General features: G+C 38.5%; 1 protein-coding gene across 1 annotated transcript in view; it reads left to right on the top strand.

Moving 5' to 3' along the window:
- The first annotated feature begins 3,494 nt into the window (after positions 1–3,494).
- LOC139944031 (uncharacterized) overlaps positions 3,495–17,175 on the top strand; it is a 120,008-nt gene continuing 106,327 nt past the window's right edge. Inside the window, 8 exon segments of the mRNA XM_071940976.1 lie at positions 3,495–3,754; positions 8,381–8,503; positions 9,810–10,157; positions 12,384–12,497; positions 13,506–13,619; positions 14,698–14,811; positions 16,040–16,153; positions 16,635–16,748. Coding sequence (XP_071797077.1) covers positions 3,688–3,754; positions 8,381–8,503; positions 9,810–10,157; positions 12,384–12,497; positions 13,506–13,619; positions 14,698–14,811; positions 16,040–16,153; positions 16,635–16,748 — 1,108 coding nt within the window. The 5' untranslated portion in view covers positions 3,495–3,687.

Genomic DNA, 17,175 nt, shown 5'->3' with positions numbered 1-17,175 from the left:
TTGCAAGATTATAACGAATAATAAAACACAAATTCTAAATCTGAGGTCTCGAAATCAAATTCGTGGAAAATTACTTCTTTCTCGAAAACTGTAGACGTCACTTCAGAGGGAGCCGTTTTTCACAATGTTTTATACTATCAACCTCTCCCCATTACTCGTCACCAAGAAAGGTTTTATGCTACAACTATTTTGAGTAATTACCGGTAGTGTCCAATGCCTTTAAGACTGGGATGTTGTTTCGAACTATTGGTGAGTTAAAACTAACACTGTTACAGCTCATCTCCGTGGATAAGCCTATACCCGCAAATCCAAATTCCGAAAATTTAGACGGAATACTCTACGTCACTAAAAACATTCGCAGCACTTAGTGACGTCACTAATTTGTTTTAAGTGGCCATCAAATATTCCAAAGATGTTTTCCCCCAGTAATTAACCTTCGACACGGGTCATCAAAACGGGTACATTTCATAGAAAACTCTAACCAAATGGTACTTCTGCCATAGCCAAGGTTGCGGACTTAAGAGTCAATGAAATTTTGATCAGTAGAATATGAAAATAATTTCTATTGTCCTTTCACCTCAAACCAGGTGTAGTGCGTGCATGATTTAACTTCATATACATTCCCGCTGTATGAATGGATATTATATTTGAGAATAACAAAGCATTTTCCACTACGTCTATTGTTCACAAAACTATTTTTGGGATTACACCCCCATCCGGTAGAGTGCCTCCATTCATGTGATAAGGCCTTAACACCGGCACGTTTGGTAGAACTAAACTGCGGTTTGAGGTAAACTTGAATTGTCAATGAACTCATGTGTGTTTTGCGGGTTACACGCCCATGTTCTGACATCTACATTATTATGTTCCGACACCCGTATTGAATACTCCTAAGCATAAGCTTAACCTTTGCACACAGATCACGTGGACGGAATTCTTTAACATGATAAAGAGATTTATAATCAATTGGTTTCTTAAATGGATTAAATTGAGTGAAAACATTACGTGACTAGATTAGATTAGATTAAAGTAAACTATAATGTAATCATCAACTAACTATGATTTAGATTCGAGTATGGTGTTTATCAGTTCTGACCCGACACGAAAGTATATCAGACTCAAATTTTTTTGAAACAGAAAATGACATCTTTCTACATTACCACATAACTTCGAATTGAAATATTTCTCGAAAATGCTCTCTATCGAAAGCTAATGTAGGCTTTTAATCAAAGCTTTGATTGCCATTAATTTTAAGAGTGATCACCAAACGTTTACATTCCCTTAAAGCTAGTGGACACTATTGGTAATTACTCAAAATAATTATTAGCATAAAACCTTACTTGGTAACGAGTAATGAGGAGAGGTTGATAGTATAAAACATTGTGAGAAACGGCTCCCTCTGAAGTGCCATTGTTTTCGAGAAAGAAGTAATTTTCCAAGAATTTGATTTCGAGACCTCCAGTTTAGAATTTGAGGTCTCGAAATCAAGCATAGGACAGCACACAACTTCGTGTGACAGGGGTGTATTTTTCTTTCATTATTATCTCGCAAGTTCGATGACTGATTGAGCTCAAATTTTCACAGGTTTGTTATTTTATGCATAATGTTGAGATACACCAACTGTGAAGACTAGTCTTTGACAATTACCAATAGTGTCCAGTGTCTTTAAATAACCTAAATTAAGTATAAACTGATAATTTGAAACAAGAGCGGTGAGGAATCAATGTATAGTTTCGGTTATACGGAACATGATAATTTATATCTAAACTTTGCCGTGAGATTTGCTCTTAAATTTTCAATTCAAATAAATTAATTTATGTTTAACTATTAAGCGCAATAGAGAACTTGATATTTATTTCCCTAGTCTCGCACTAGATTTCGGAATTCGTGATGCTACTTTAGTCCCGAAAAACTGTCATGCTTATTAAAAACACTGAACACTCTTGGTAATTGTCAAAGACCAGTCTTCCCACTTGGTGTATCTCAACATATGCATTAAATAACAAAGCTCTGAAAATTTGATTGGTCGTCGGAGTTGAGAGATAACTATGAAAGAAAAAAACACCCTTGTCACACGAAGTTGTGTGCTTTCAGATGCTTGATTTCGAGACCTCAAATTCTAAACTTGAGGTCTCGAAATCAAGTTGTGGAAAATTACTTCTTTCTCGAAAACTACGTCACTTCAGAGGGAGCTGTTTCTGACAATGTTTTATACTATCAACCTCTCACCATTACTCGTAACCAAGAAAGGTTTTATGATATTAATTATTTCGAGTAATTACCAATAGTGTCCACTGCCTTTAACAGTGTGCTTAGAATGCAAAAGGTATGGAACTTGATCTATACTACTCTATGGTTAACCTCGAGTTTAAAACCTACTTTATCCATTCACTCAAAAGATGAAAATCTTAACCCTCGCAAAGTTCCTTTGTCCTGTGGACGTTTATTATATCAAAATTTCTCTGTAATTCATAGTCTATTTTTTGTTGATTTCCATACGGAGTGACCATTTCTCCACCAGTGCCCACCGAGTGGCCTTCGGCGTGTAAAGCCGGGCATTGTTACGAGCGTCTCGGACATGATTTTTTTCCGCGAGTGACAAAAACAGATAATTTTTTGCACGACGGCTCTCAAAAAATATGTTTACATAAACGACAAAAAATAGTTGAAGGATATTTCAGGAGTGACATAATCTGACCGTAAACTAGTTTGTAAAAAAAAAACAAGGTTATATTAAACTAGATCAGCAGCCAGGGTATTTCCAATATTTTAACCCCCGCCTTTATTTTAAGTTTTATTTTTTATCTTGTTGTATTATAATAGTACGTTCGTTTTATTTGAGCATTCCACGCCCCTGCGGTTTTTATATTAAAATCCCTTATTTGACAGGTCATTTTTTAGAGGATATAATACAGAATACGGTTTACAACTTCCTATCCAATTTCATGCACAATCAGTCGTCTGTTTCTTTTCCCATTTTGTATAAAATTTCTGTCATTTTCAGATAGTGGGCATTCATACTTTATGGAATTTACAGAGAAAAAAAAGGTGACAGAATGGAAATACTAAGTGGCATACAAGTTATTATAGCCAAAAGTACAACGGCCTAATTTGTGACTTTCCTGTTACGGTTTATGATTTCCAGTCTTTTGTGTTCATTTACAAAATTGTCTTCTATCCAAAATGCTACTGATAAAAGGGGAGGACAACAAAATACCTCAAATGCACGATGCTTCGGGGTGAAATTTAAAGTCTAAAAGGGTGACCCTCAACTTCTTTTTCCTTTTTTTCTAAAGAACAAAAATCGATGAATACAAAATTGGCCCAGAACACGCGGGTGAACGGGAATTTCCCCCCCCCCCCCCCCCGATTTACATACCGAAGGGCCGTTCCTCGGTTCAATAATGTTATACAAAGAAGACTGGCACACCTTGTGGTGAAAGTTCCCCGATGAAAGTGGGCAACCCTGGACTGATTGGTTAGGAGCAAGACCAGACTTGGTATCGGCTGGAAAGTTGGGTTTTTGTATTCTGTTACACCCCTGCACCCGCCACTCTGCCTTGCATATTCGTTTGGACGGGTGGTATTTTATCTGGTTGGCTCGGGATAGTTGATAAGGGCGAGGAGATTTAGGATACTTTGTTGTCCGCCCGGCTCATAAAGTTTGCATCAACTGCTGCCGTCAAAATGATGCGACAAATCCTTCTTATCGCTTTGGTTGCACTGTATTGTGCTACCTCTGCCTATGCTCAGGGTAAGACTCATTTTTAATCTCTTTTTATATTATTTATTTCATCGAGATTTTTAATTTTTTTATTTTAGATTTTATTGATAGTATTTTTTTTTTTTTTTTGGGGGGGGGAGGGGCGTTTTTTGTTTAGACTTTATTTCAGATTGATAATAGGTACAACAACAAAGGTGTTTGATGTGTTCATGTTAAATACAGTATCACATCAAGGATTGTTAAGTTTTCATTCATCACGTTGTGGTGTAAAAAGTATTGATGTGTGAACTTTTGAATTCAATGTGGGTTTTTTTTATCGGTAATGTCTGCAGTTTGGTGGATGTCAAAAGATTCGATCAAAGGAGAAAAGAAGTTACACCTGTGTTAACTTTATGAGTTTATGATTCATAGCGCAAAAACTGGATCTAACATAGCATGCGGATAAAGCAAATTTCAATTTATAAATTGTCATGTACAGATTTTTTTTATAATCAGTAGCTTGTTTGTAATTCATTACTTGTTTAATTATACATTTGATTTTTAGCATCACATTCGATGCATATTAGGGTCCCAAGCTCTACCGCACGTATTAAACCATTAAACCGCACGCTCCCGCTTTCCCACACATTCCAATAAAATTTGTCTTTTGAAAAATAATTATCTAGATTTGTTGGCCACACCATGGCCTGTTGCAAACGCATAATAGCAATCCTCGGCACTCCTTCGTTTCAATACAACTATAGACTAATCCTCAAACTGTGTACCCATTTGTTGGGGGTCATGGACGTAACCTTCCCCGTTTCTTTACAAAGCGCTAAGACGCTGATTATAATTTTGTTTTCCCCCGGGGCACGTGTGTGAAAAGTTTGACACTGTTAGTGTAGGCCAGTGATTGGCCCAAGCTCCTCCTACTTTTTAATTAGCATAAGAATGTAGACGATTTGATTGGTTCTCGTTGGCACGAAGACCCCACGCGTTGAGGGCCCCACAGGGAAGCTCTCAGAGAAAGACAATGGGCCCTTTTCGAAACCACGGCTTCGGCTCTAGATTCGGATCAGGCATAGCTTGGCCCCGCGGTTGTTTTGACATTATCGCACGTGCTTTGTGTATACGCTTATATCCAATAGTGTCCAGTGTATTTAAAGCAACTCTAACTGTAGTTGTCACTCTTGTTTTACTGCGGCAGTTAATTTTGTGCTCCCCATTTTCTGGAATAATTCCAAGTCCCTTATTAGAAGGCGTTGCCCACCCCATTATTCATTCAACCACTATCACACACGGTATACGCCCACGGAGTTTGAGTTTGAACCATCAATTTTATCACGTGTTTGAGGGAAGTTTGAACCATTATCACAAGTATTTAGTCATCACCCGAAGAGTTTGCTTAAAACGTGCCCTCGGGTTATTTATGACCTATGACATCTCGTCTGTGAGTCTGAATTGCGGATAATAATCTTTGAAAAAAGTAAATCTGTTTTCGTCTGAGAGACGGATTAATGCATTCACAAAACTAATAAAAGGGCAGCATACAAAAAGTTCACGAAACTTTCATATTATTTCGCTCGTATGGAGTTGGTTTTGTTATCTTAGTGATATTTCAATTTGGGTCTGCATTATGTGCAATATGATTACGGGCGTAGAGAACCGTCAACGGCAATAATATTTTATGCAAAAAGACTTATGTGATTTCAAGATTCAAAACGTTGGAACAAAGACAATTCGCGAGTACTAGACTTAAAATTTAGTTATTTTGTTTGTGAATGCTGGTGTTTAGTCCCAACCCCCTTATAAAAACGGCAGATTTTTTTTCAAGACCTAAGCTTTGACACCTTTCCAACCAGCTAACCAACGTGAACAAAGATTGAGGAATTTTACCAAAAGTGTTTTCCTCATAATTAAGTAAATTTTGTTTTAATTTATTTGCTTACACAATCAATAAAGATAGGGCCTATACTTTTAAGCATAATAAAATACGACGGTCATTCTGAGGTCATCGCTATATTTAAAAAAAAAAATATATTAAAAGGGTTGGGAGAAGCAAAATAGAACTTTGACAAGCAGCTTTTGCGGCCCATTGGAAATAGTTCTCTATATAAAATGACGACGTGCACGAAGGCCTACGTAGGTATTCGCAGTCAGTGACATGATTAACAACAACATGAAAGTGCAAAACACCCGTTCTTGAACTTTAGTGCGCCTGGAACATTTGGGGCTGTCACGTGATATACTTTACATTCAATTTTTGATAACTTTGGCAGTAGACCACGGGACCTGCAATGACGTCACATATTAGTGTTACAAAAGAACCACAAGAAAGCTTCCTTTGCGGGCATGCATTTGTACACACATAGAGCACGCACCCAGCTCAAAATTATTAAATCTGACTATGACAATATTGCTCCGTGAGATTTTCTATCAACTTATAAAGCATGTCACATCTCTATAAGAAAGGCGGACAGGGAACGGCAAAATCACTCGTTTTGCAAACAAAGGTCACATGGCCTTAGGTAAACAACATAGAGCTACATAGCTCTTTGGTAAACACGCACAACCAGTTTGGCTAACATTTTGAAATTGAAATTGCAGAACGCACAGACGAAAGTACCGTAATTTTTTTTTTATATTAGGCCCTCTTAAAAACAAAAGTTAAATCTAAGTCTGAAGTCACCCCTTGGTGGCGCTGTTTGCCCTCGTGTTAAACTTTATTTTGACACACACAACATAACAAAACCGAAGACGATAACTTCTCAAACTTAACTTAACTTAACTTCTTTTCCGAAGAAAAGCCAGTAGTCAGTACCTAACATTAGCTACACATACTGCAATCCCTACATGCTGGCATTTTGTCCTCAATTCGTGAGTAAAAACTTCATAAATGATTAAAAATTCTGCGTGCATTTTACGTACATCCGAAAAGTACGATTGCATACTGCGTAAAACATCACTGTACTGTGTGCACATGTCCTTAGCAATGCAGCAGCACTGTTTCTACTGTTAGTCACAATACATTCGGCATCTGCATGTCTCAAAAAAGCTGTACAGAACGCACATAGTCACTGTTAAATCTAGCCCAGGGCTATGTTAAATCCAAACAGGCCGAACCAAAAGAAGCGGGTGAAATTTCACAGTAATAAGAAATTGTATGTCAAAGCTTTATTTGTTTTGAAAGTTGTATCCTCCACTCAAAATGACAAAGATCTATCTGGATGTTATCAAACAAATAATGCAAATGTTTTTCATTTGTGCAATAGTGCAAATATTTTCATTCATTGAAAGATGGAGTGTTCCAGGTCTGCCTCGTCATGCTCGTTTTTTCTTCCTCCATTGTTAAATAGTACATTTATCTTTCAACTCATGAACATATTCGCACCATTGCACTCATAAACATTCATTTGTCATTCAACTCTCTTTGGGCTTTGCAACGAGGAACAACAACAAAAGCGATTCCAGTAGTAGGAGGACACTAGAGTGAAAACTTACTTCTCCTCATTGTGTCAATAACTGTTGTACAAGACCGCTGAAACTTTAAGAGTAAATCCAAATTTCACTCCAAGTATTCTCAGAATACGGAATACATTTTGTTTAGGCTAGGTACTTTTGGTAGAACACAAACTACAATGTCCACAGATTTACATAACTGGTAATAATGTTTTCCGTGCTAAGACAAACAACAATTTGTGTTCTGGTTTCCTACTGTACTAATTTCTCAAAAACTACAGCACCTCAGCAAGTATATTTTAAAGCCATTGGACAATTTGGGTAAGCAATATTATCCAAAGGCTCACACTTCGTGTATCACAACTTATATATAAAATAACAAACCTGTGAAAATTTAGGCTCAATCGGTCATCGGAGTTGGGCGAAAATAACGAGAAAACTCACCCTTGTTTCCGCACGTTTTGCAGTGTCATGACATGTGTTTACTATACTCTGTAATTCTCGATGTCGAGAATTGATAATTGTTTTAATGTTTTCTCAAAAAGTAAAGCATTTCATGGAATAATATTTCAAGAGAAGTCTTTTACCACGTTCTGTAAACCCTAAGTTATTTGTAAATCTGTGAACTTTTATTTTTTGTTTCTGTTCCGAAAGTGTATAATGGCTTTAAGGGAGCTCTCTACTATCTTTATCTTCAAACTGTGCTAGTTTAATGTAGTCTGTGTACATTGTGGTTTGTGTTACAAAAAAGTACCCAAACCCTTTAATGAATAAAAATTGGTAAGAAACAAAAATCGTGAAGATCACATATTTACACGGTCTAATGATGATAATAGAAAACATCCCCTGAAATATTTCTGTCTCAAATGTCATATTTGATGAGAAATAAACATAGCTAATTTTGCATTTGGAGTTTATCTCTCAGTGAGCGTTTTATTCATTTTTTGATTTGCGTCGATGCAATGCAAAATTTGTTATTGTTTTTTTCACTATTCTCTCGTGACCCAGATGGCCGAACTTCTGCAGGTTTGTCAGTTTATGTAAGATGGTGGATTACATAAAGTGCTTACACTGTCAGTTGTTAGCAACAACCAATTGACTGTTTTGTTAGCAACAACCAATTATGCAATGTTCCTTACACTTTTCTTGTATTTTCAATGTTCATAATACTGCTCTATTTATTTTTGTTTATTGTTATTAATTTTTCTTCTTTGACAGGTTGTTCAAGCAACCCGTGCCAGAATGGAGGAGAATGTCGGAATTCCGGCTCTGGCTACATCTGTGTGTGCCCCGACTCCGGTCCATTCTTCTATCATGGACAGGACTGTGAATTGCCATTATGTACGTAAAGTATAGACTTTATAGACCTTTTCGCAAATACTTGGGTGCGCGCGTAAAGCTTGGATTGTGCATTGTGGTCTAGGTGATCAAACTTGATCCATAGCTATCACACTCATCCATTAGTTTGCGCTTGCGCATTTGTATTTGCAAACAGGTAGTATAAATGCACATGACAGCATTTAAGTAGGGCGCCCTCGTCTAGAGGTCAAAAGAAGGTCACCCATTGGTCCGCGCTGTGTGTGCGTAGATGTTCGTTTGCCATTGTTGCATCATCGTTTGACCTCTAAGATGGCGACATTATGACGTCTATTATATAGGAGTAGTAACAGTAGTAGCTCATATTGTAGATATTATTCATTGATCTGTATCGAAATTACCCGGCAAAACATCCTAACTCTTTCAGCGCCTGCTTTGTTTTTGCGCTTTGAACCTAAAACCCCACCCATTTGCGTTTTTTTTTTTCAAAACTATTTGCGTAGCGTTTTAATCAAATAATTTTTCTCAAACATTTCTGCTGAGCCTATCATGCATCGAAAGTAAACACTTATTTATAAGTTATCACACAAGCGCGAATGGAATACGAAAAAATATAGCGCTTCTGCGTCCCATATCCAGCGAGGCCAAAGGCCGAGTTGGATATGGGACGCAGACACGCTATATTTTCCGTATTTCCAAGAGTGCGCGTGTGATAACGTATTTATCTTTAAGCAAACTTGGCGCGTGACCACTAAACACACAAGACGCATGTAGTGATATTAACCGTGCAATATAGGTTTTTATCACCACTCCATTCTGCGAATTTGATTAGAGGATTAGCCCGTACTTGAAGATAATTACTAATATGATTAAGCGAATAACAGTGCGAGGACCCGGTCTTCACTGCGTTGTAATGACTGGGTTGGTGGCTGGCGCGGTCCATTAACAGCCCCAGCCACCAACCAAGGTCATTACCATGCAGTGAAGACCGGGTCCGAACACAGTTATTCTCATTAATAAATACCTTTTTTTGGCGAATTAAGCGGCTAAAATTGTCCAAATTTAGTGACTTTTCTCTTGCCGATACTTCCAGACATGTTCAGGGACCATATTTGAGCTTTTGATGGTGTCCATCTCTTTCGTGCGTTAATCACATTACTGATCTTTGAGACCAGTGACTTTTTCAAATAATGGTCTGTTCAGCGCCTTCACTGGAGTCAAAGGAGTTAAGTTAATATTCTTTTTGAGTAATAACCAAACGTGTACCTTCTCTTTAAGATGTTATTTGTTCTCATGTGAAAAAATGTTTATATGTGGTTTTTCTTTACAGTACAAAACTGTGGTGGATCATTTACCGAATCCAGCGGTGTGATCGAATCCCCCAACTACCCCGGTCTCTACGACAATCGCGCTCTGTGCGCTTATTTTGTCAAAATTGCCAATGCCCAACAAATTACCTTTACCTTCAACTTCTTCGACACGGAAGAATTTAAGGACATCCTAGAAGGAGTAGTCGGAGCTAATGCTGACGGTCCCTATGACATGAGTTGGGAGGGCAACCTTACAACACTGGGTATGACCCCGCCGCCTTTCGATGTAGTGACCGACCAGTACGTCTTCTTTTTCTCCACCGACAGAAACATCCTTATGAGAGGATTTCAAATAGAGTACTCGAGTGGTAAGTCAAACAGTCGACTGGAATACGGGAATTAGCTCAATTTTGGCCACAAAAACTTAATAATAATAATTAACCATTCTTGTTTGGCATATAACACAATAAAACATGTCCCTAAGCGCTCTTGAGAAAAACACAACAGAAAACAAATTTAAGATGTACTGGGTAACAAACAAACTGGATGAATTCAATGTTACATAAGTGCGTCTTTAAAGCAACCTTAAACTTAACAATGGAGTCAATGTTTTTCAGATGTTCTGGGAGATTGTTCCATAAAGTTGAGGCAGTGTGAGCAAAGCTGTGTTCACTATAATGACTTGGTCATCACTGGTGGAATAACAAACAACTTTTTCTTATAAGAACGAAGGAAGTTAGGAAGTATCCACCTTTTCAGAGAGTGATTGTGTAAACATTGGACAGACCCTTCCCATTAAATATGATAATTACATTCCAGCTTGCATACAGCAGACGCGCAATCGCTTCTGCGTCATGCGCAGCTATTAGACGCATATAGAAACAGCGCGATGTTTCCCATAATTTGCCAACCAAAACGTTCGTGCGCACGCGTGATGTGCAACCTATTCATTGGAAATGGCCATTAAGCCGGCGTTTATATTCACCTTTGACCTACATTCATTTCACATAGAGATACGCAGTCAAATTCTATTGCGGGCGTGACAGCAGTACTGTTTTAGGCATGTATGGAAACGTCTATTACTTGGGTCGTTAAACTTAATGGATAAGTGCTTAATCCGCCTGGGGCATTCAGCAGCATTTCTGGTTTGTTTTTGCATGATCCAAACAAGTCCACTGTTTGGTAAAGCAATTACATAAAGATAACAGGTGTAAGTTGCCAGATGAAAAGGATGTGCCGTTTTAGCCACTTTTTTGTTTAATGGAGCATTCCCCTAATGTGTTTCTTGAAACCAGCTTTTGTTAATATTATTTTTTGGGGGGCTGGTGGAGGGAGAGTTGCCCGTGTCACAAGGCCCTTAATCAGGCCACTAATTAGTGGCCTGATTAAGGGCCTTGTGACAGAGGCAACTCTCCAGGTGATGGCTGACAACGAGGTAGAAATGGGATAAAAGAAAAAGAAATCAAGTAGTAGAAAGATGACCATCGCTATTGCACTGTCTCGAGACAGGTTATAAGCAGCTGGACCCAATAAGTGAATTCCAAAATTGGTCTTTGTATCTGACATACATGTAGGCTCTTTAGATGTTGCACTCACGTGTATGTAGATTGCGCACGTCTGCCTATTCTTCACTGTAGACAGACACGCTGGTCTAGCCATAGCCGTAGCGGAAATCGCCATTTCGAACACAGCCAGTTGTCGACTGAAAATCTACATTTGAGACCTAATGGGGGACTTTAGGGACGCTTGGTGACTGCATATTTACCAGGTAAAATCCATTGTTGTTGGTAAGTTGCACTTGCGCAGAACTATGTAATTGATGGAAATTTACCTGGTTAGTCTGCTTCCAACTAGCGTTCCAAATTCATGAGATAGCAGGTCTTGGTCTGGTCATGAGTTTACTGGTCTGGGGCTAAGCTTGGGCGATATCAATTTATTTTAATCACGATAGATCGCCAACAATATATCGCGATATTCGATATAATGGCAATTAATTAAATTTGACATCATCATTCTTCAAATACCCAGTGAAAGTTGTAGAAGAGACAGTTATAGCATAAGAATCGATATTTCGATTAAAACCAAATCGATCCGATATCGAAATCCTTTCCAAATTAGTATCGCAATATTCGATAATATCACTCTCTGCGGGTTGCGAGCCTGTGATCATGGTGATATCACGGTGTCATGGTCAAATTTGAATCTTTTTAGTGCACACAGGGAAAACAATTTTCACTATTTTCTTGTAATCTGTGATGAAATAAATAAATTGAATTGAGTTGAATTGAATTGAATTGAATTGATATGGTGCCAACTTCAAGCCCTTAAAACAGCCCTATGAAACCAGGGGCCATTTTCACAGAGAGCTGGTTTCCTGCTCACTTCTTAAGGTCTTAACTGCAAATTAATCTCAGAGCTGAACTGCAAATCAATCGTAGCTGCTTAGTTAAGTGTGATATCACAATACAAATCACTATGGCGATGTTGACAACTTTATCTTACGATGAATCTTAGAGAAATCCAGCCCAGGCCTTTTTACATCCGTGCGTCATCCAGAGATGATACTGACTTATTTTTACATTTGTTGCACACAGACGGAGACGACTGTTCAAGCAATCCTTGCCAGAACCAGGGCACCTGTACAGACCAGTTGAACGCCTACAGATGTTCCTGCGTTCCAGGTTTCACTGGCGTCAACTGTGAAATAGGTAAACTCTTTACTTTCCTAATAATAACAACAACATGCATTTCTGTAGCGCCTTAAGGCTGGTTTATAGTCGGTCGCGCGATAGAAATTTTGACGCGTGACACAGTTTATAGTCATCGCTAGGGCCTAAAAACTGTATCTTTTTTTGATCGCGCGTCAAGATTTTCATCGCCCGACCATCGCGCGACCGACTATAAACCGACCTTAACACCTCCAGAAGAAAGTCTCTTAGTGCTCAGAGGAACAAAAGAACAACTATGTACACGATGAACGGAACAGAAATGTTTTGAGAAGAGTCTTGAAACTTGAGATATTGGTAGCTTGTTTGATGTGTAGAGGGAGATTGTTCTATAAATGAGGTGCAGCAAACTGAAAACTTCGTTGACCATATATTTTGGGGGCAATGTTCGGGATGACAAGGGTGTCTTTGTTAGCAGGACGGAGGTTTCTAGTTACAGTGAATGGAGTGAGTAGATCTTTCAGGTATAAGTTGGTCCACTTCCACGACTGCATTGAAACCGGTGTTCTTGGTTTGACTGGCTGCGTATTGTGCCACAGCACCTTGTAAACCATCACACGTCGCTTTAAAAGAATAGGTCTCCTACTTCAAATGGTAGCTCCACATACACGCAGTCGCACCTTGCAGGAAAAACTACTGTGTGCTTTGATATGCCCCTAGGGGTGTGATAAAGCGCTTTATCTTCTTATCTTATCGTGTCCACACACTAGATGTTGTGTTTCAGCCAGCACTGAACACAGTTCCTAGCAATACATGTATTATTGTACTACGCAAGGTCTTCAGTTCTGCATTCTTGCTCCAGTAGGGGGCATCTCAGGAGGTGATCCTTAGTTTGTGGCTCTGTCTTACATATGCACGTCACGTCTTCAGAGTCTAGGTATCCCCACTTCTTGAGAGACACCTCGCACCTTCCAGTTGATGTTGTAAGCGCTATTCAAGAACCGAGTATTAATATTATTATTATTATTAACAAACTCAATCTCCTTACAGATATTAACGAGTGTGCCAGCGCTCCTTGTATTAATGGTGGTACCTGCCTTGATCGAATCAATCAATATACGTGCAACTGTCTTGCTGGATTCACTGGAAGCAACTGTCAAATTAGTGAGTATAATTTTCATAACTTCTCAACTTTTGTGGTGTGTAGGCTCTTTGATTAGTTCCTAAGACTCTTTATTTTGTACAGCACATTGGGGTCCATGGAAAGATACTAATGAGAATTTATAGAGTACTGATTGTTCAGGATCAAGACCAAAATGAGTACGTTAATTTTGTTTTTGTGGAAGTGTCGTGGCCAAGCGGTTAAGAGCAACAAATTCAAACTCTGGTGTTTCTGATCAGCAGAGTGTAGGTTCCAATCCCCAGTCGTGACACTTGTGTCCTTAAGCAAGACACTTTACCTTCGGTTGGTATGTAAAGCCGTTGGTCCCATGTGTTGTGTAACACATGTAAAAGAACCCAGTGCACTTATCGAAAAGAGAAGGGGTTCGCCCCGGTGTTCCTGGCTGAATTGGCAGCATATTGCGCCACAGCACCTCATAAATCATTACATAGTGCTTAAGGATTAGGTCTTGTATCTCAAACTTCGTCCACCTCCTTGCAGTAATAATACCTGGGGCTTTGTATCCTTTGGCAAAAGGCGCGTTATTAATACGGTTATTATTATTATTATTTTTATTATTATTATTATTATTATTATTATTATTATTATTATTATTATTATTATTGTTATTGTTACTGTTACTGTTACTGTTACTGTTACTGTTACTGTTACTGTTACTGTTACTGTTACTGTTACTGTTACTGTTACTGTTACTGTTACTGTTACTGTTACTGTTACTGTTACTGTTACTGTTACTGTTACTGTTACTGTTACTGTTACTGTTACTGTTACTGTTACTGTTACTGTTACTGTTACTGTTACTGTTACTGTTACTGTTACTGTTACTGTTACTGTTACTGTTACTGTTACTGTTACTGTTACTGTTACTGTTACTGTTACTGTTACTGTTACTGTTACTGTTACTGTTACTGTTACTGTTACTGTTACTGTTACTGTTACTGTTACTGTTACTGTTACTGTTACTGTTACTGTTACTGTTACTGTTACTGTTATTGTTATTGTTATTGTTATTATTATTTTTGTTTAAACCAAAAATGTTTTTGTCTCCACTTTGATCAGATATCAATGAGTGTGCCTCTACGCCCTGTTTCAATGGCGGTGTCTGTGTGGATGGTATCAACCAGTATGTCTGCCAGTGTCTTGCCGGCTGGGCTGGTACAAGGTGCTCCATCGGTAAGTCTTACGGGGCTCCTTTCCCCCTGTTTAGATTTTTTATTTTGTTTAAAGGAACACGTTGCCTTGGATCGGACGAGTTGGTCTAATAAAAGCGTTTAAAGCCATTGGACCCTTTCGGTACAGAAAAAAAAAAAAAAGTTCACAGATTTACAAATAACTTACAGGGTTTACAGAAGGTATTGGTGAAATACTTCTCTTGAAATATTATTCCATGAAATGCTTTACTTTTTGAGAAAACAATATCAATTCTCGTTAACGAGAATTACGGATTTAATTTAAACACACGTCATGACACGGCGAAATGCGCGGATACAAGGGTGGGTTTTCCCGTTATTTTCTCCCGACTCTGATGCCCGATTAAGCCCAAATTTTCACAGGTTTGTTATTTGATATAGAAGTTGTGATACACGAAGTGTGGGCCTTGGACAATACTGTTTACCGAAAGGGTCCAATGGCTTTAAAACCGTTTGTTATGAAATGCATATGGTTAGAAAGATGTTTTAAACGTAGAATATAATGATCCACACAAGTATCACTCGAAATTGCACGGTTTTCCTTTTACGTCGCGAACTATCACGGTCGGCCATTTATGGGAGTCAAAATTTTGACTCCCATAAATGGCCACGCAATTTCCAGGCATATTTATGTAGATCATTGTACTCTACTTGTAGATCATTGTATTCTACTTTTACAATATCTTTCTAACCATATACATTTTACAACAAACGGTTACAGAACGCTTTTCAAAGACCAACTCGACCGATCCAAGGCAACGTGTTCCTTTAAAGACACTGGACACCATTGATAATAGTCAAAGACCAGTCTTCTCAGTTAATCTCAATGTATGCACAAAATAACCAACCTGTGAAAATTTGAACTCAATTGGTCGTCGAAGTTGCGAGATAATAATGAAAGAAAAAACACCCTTGTCACACGAAGTTGTGTGCTTTCAGATGCTTGATTTCGGGACCTCAAAATCTAATTCTGAGGTCTCAAAATCATATTCGTGGAAAATAACTTCTTTCTTGAAAGCTACATTGCAGAGGGAGCCATTTCTCACAATGTTTTATACTACATGTATCAACAGCTCCACATTACTCGATACCAAGTAAGGTTTTATGCTAATAACTATTTTGAGTAATTACCAAAAGTGTCCACTGCCTTTAAGAACAGGGTTTGATTTTAAACCGGCCTCTAAACGTCTCTTGTGTTTTTCTCTCTTCAGACATCGACGAGTGTGCGTCAGCTCCATGTGAAAACGCAGGCACATGCGTAGATCTCACCAATTCGTTTATATGTACTTGTGTGCTCGGCTACGCCGGCGATCGATGCCAGATAAGTAAGTATACCCACGCCTTGATTGTTACAGTCGTAAATAAGTTACACAGAAACAGACAAAATTTGCGTGAAAATGGATTTATTTTGATGTCATTTGCCATGTTTGCGTTCGCATGATTAAAAAAATTATTGATTTATTATTTTGTATTGGTGACTTTGATTTGATCGCGGAAAATTTGCATTTAGTCGCGCTGATTCTTTGGATGAATTCTACTGTCATCAATAGACTGTGTAAGTTTTATATAAATCTTTGATCTTAGACAAAAGAATTTCTTACCAATTCTAGGGTCGATTTCACAAAGAGTTAGGACTAGTCCTAACTTATGACTGTAGTCCTTGGAGATACTAAAAACATATGGCTAGTCCTAAGTTAGGACGAGTTCGGACGAGTAACTCGTCCTAACTCGAGTTTAGACTAGTCTTTATTAACTCTGTGTGAAATCCACCCCTGTAATGTTTTTTTAACCCTTTCTTTGCTGCAGATATCAATGAATGTGGGAGTAGTCCCTGTCAAAATGGTGGACAATGTGTTGATGGGATCAACGAGTACACTTGTAACTGTCTAGCAGGGTTCACAAGTCCAATTTGCGAAATAAGTAAGTGATATATATTTTAATTTCAAAAAAAAGAATTTTTTATGCAAGGCGCCAGACACTTAAGGCCAAATGGCCACTTCAAGGTGTGGGCTACAATTATTTTATTCCAGAGGCCATTGTCACCTACATGTACTCCTAGGGCTGAAACAGGGTTACCCCCTTTACAGTCCGTATGGATGTAGGCTTGGGTATCATCAGTCCGAAGCCTGGCCGGTAGAGCAGAAAGCACTACCTCCCCAATTTTACGTAGCAAGTGTCACGACCGGGATTCGAACCCACACTCTGCTGATCAAACACCAGGGCTTGAAACCGGTGCTCTTAACCACTTGGCCACGACACGACACAAATGTCAGTCTTGATATGATTTCACACCCCTTTCAGACCAGAGGCATGCCAGAATTGCGCCGAACCAAATAGATTAGAAAAG

Source organism: Asterias amurensis, chromosome 11 (genome assembly GCF_032118995.1).
Source record: "Asterias amurensis chromosome 11, ASM3211899v1".
In the NCBI taxonomy this organism is placed as follows: Eukaryota; Metazoa; Echinodermata; class Asteroidea; order Forcipulatida; family Asteriidae; genus Asterias; species Asterias amurensis.
Note: the sequence above shows the minus strand (reverse complement) of the source record. Positions and strands in the feature narration are given on the sequence as shown.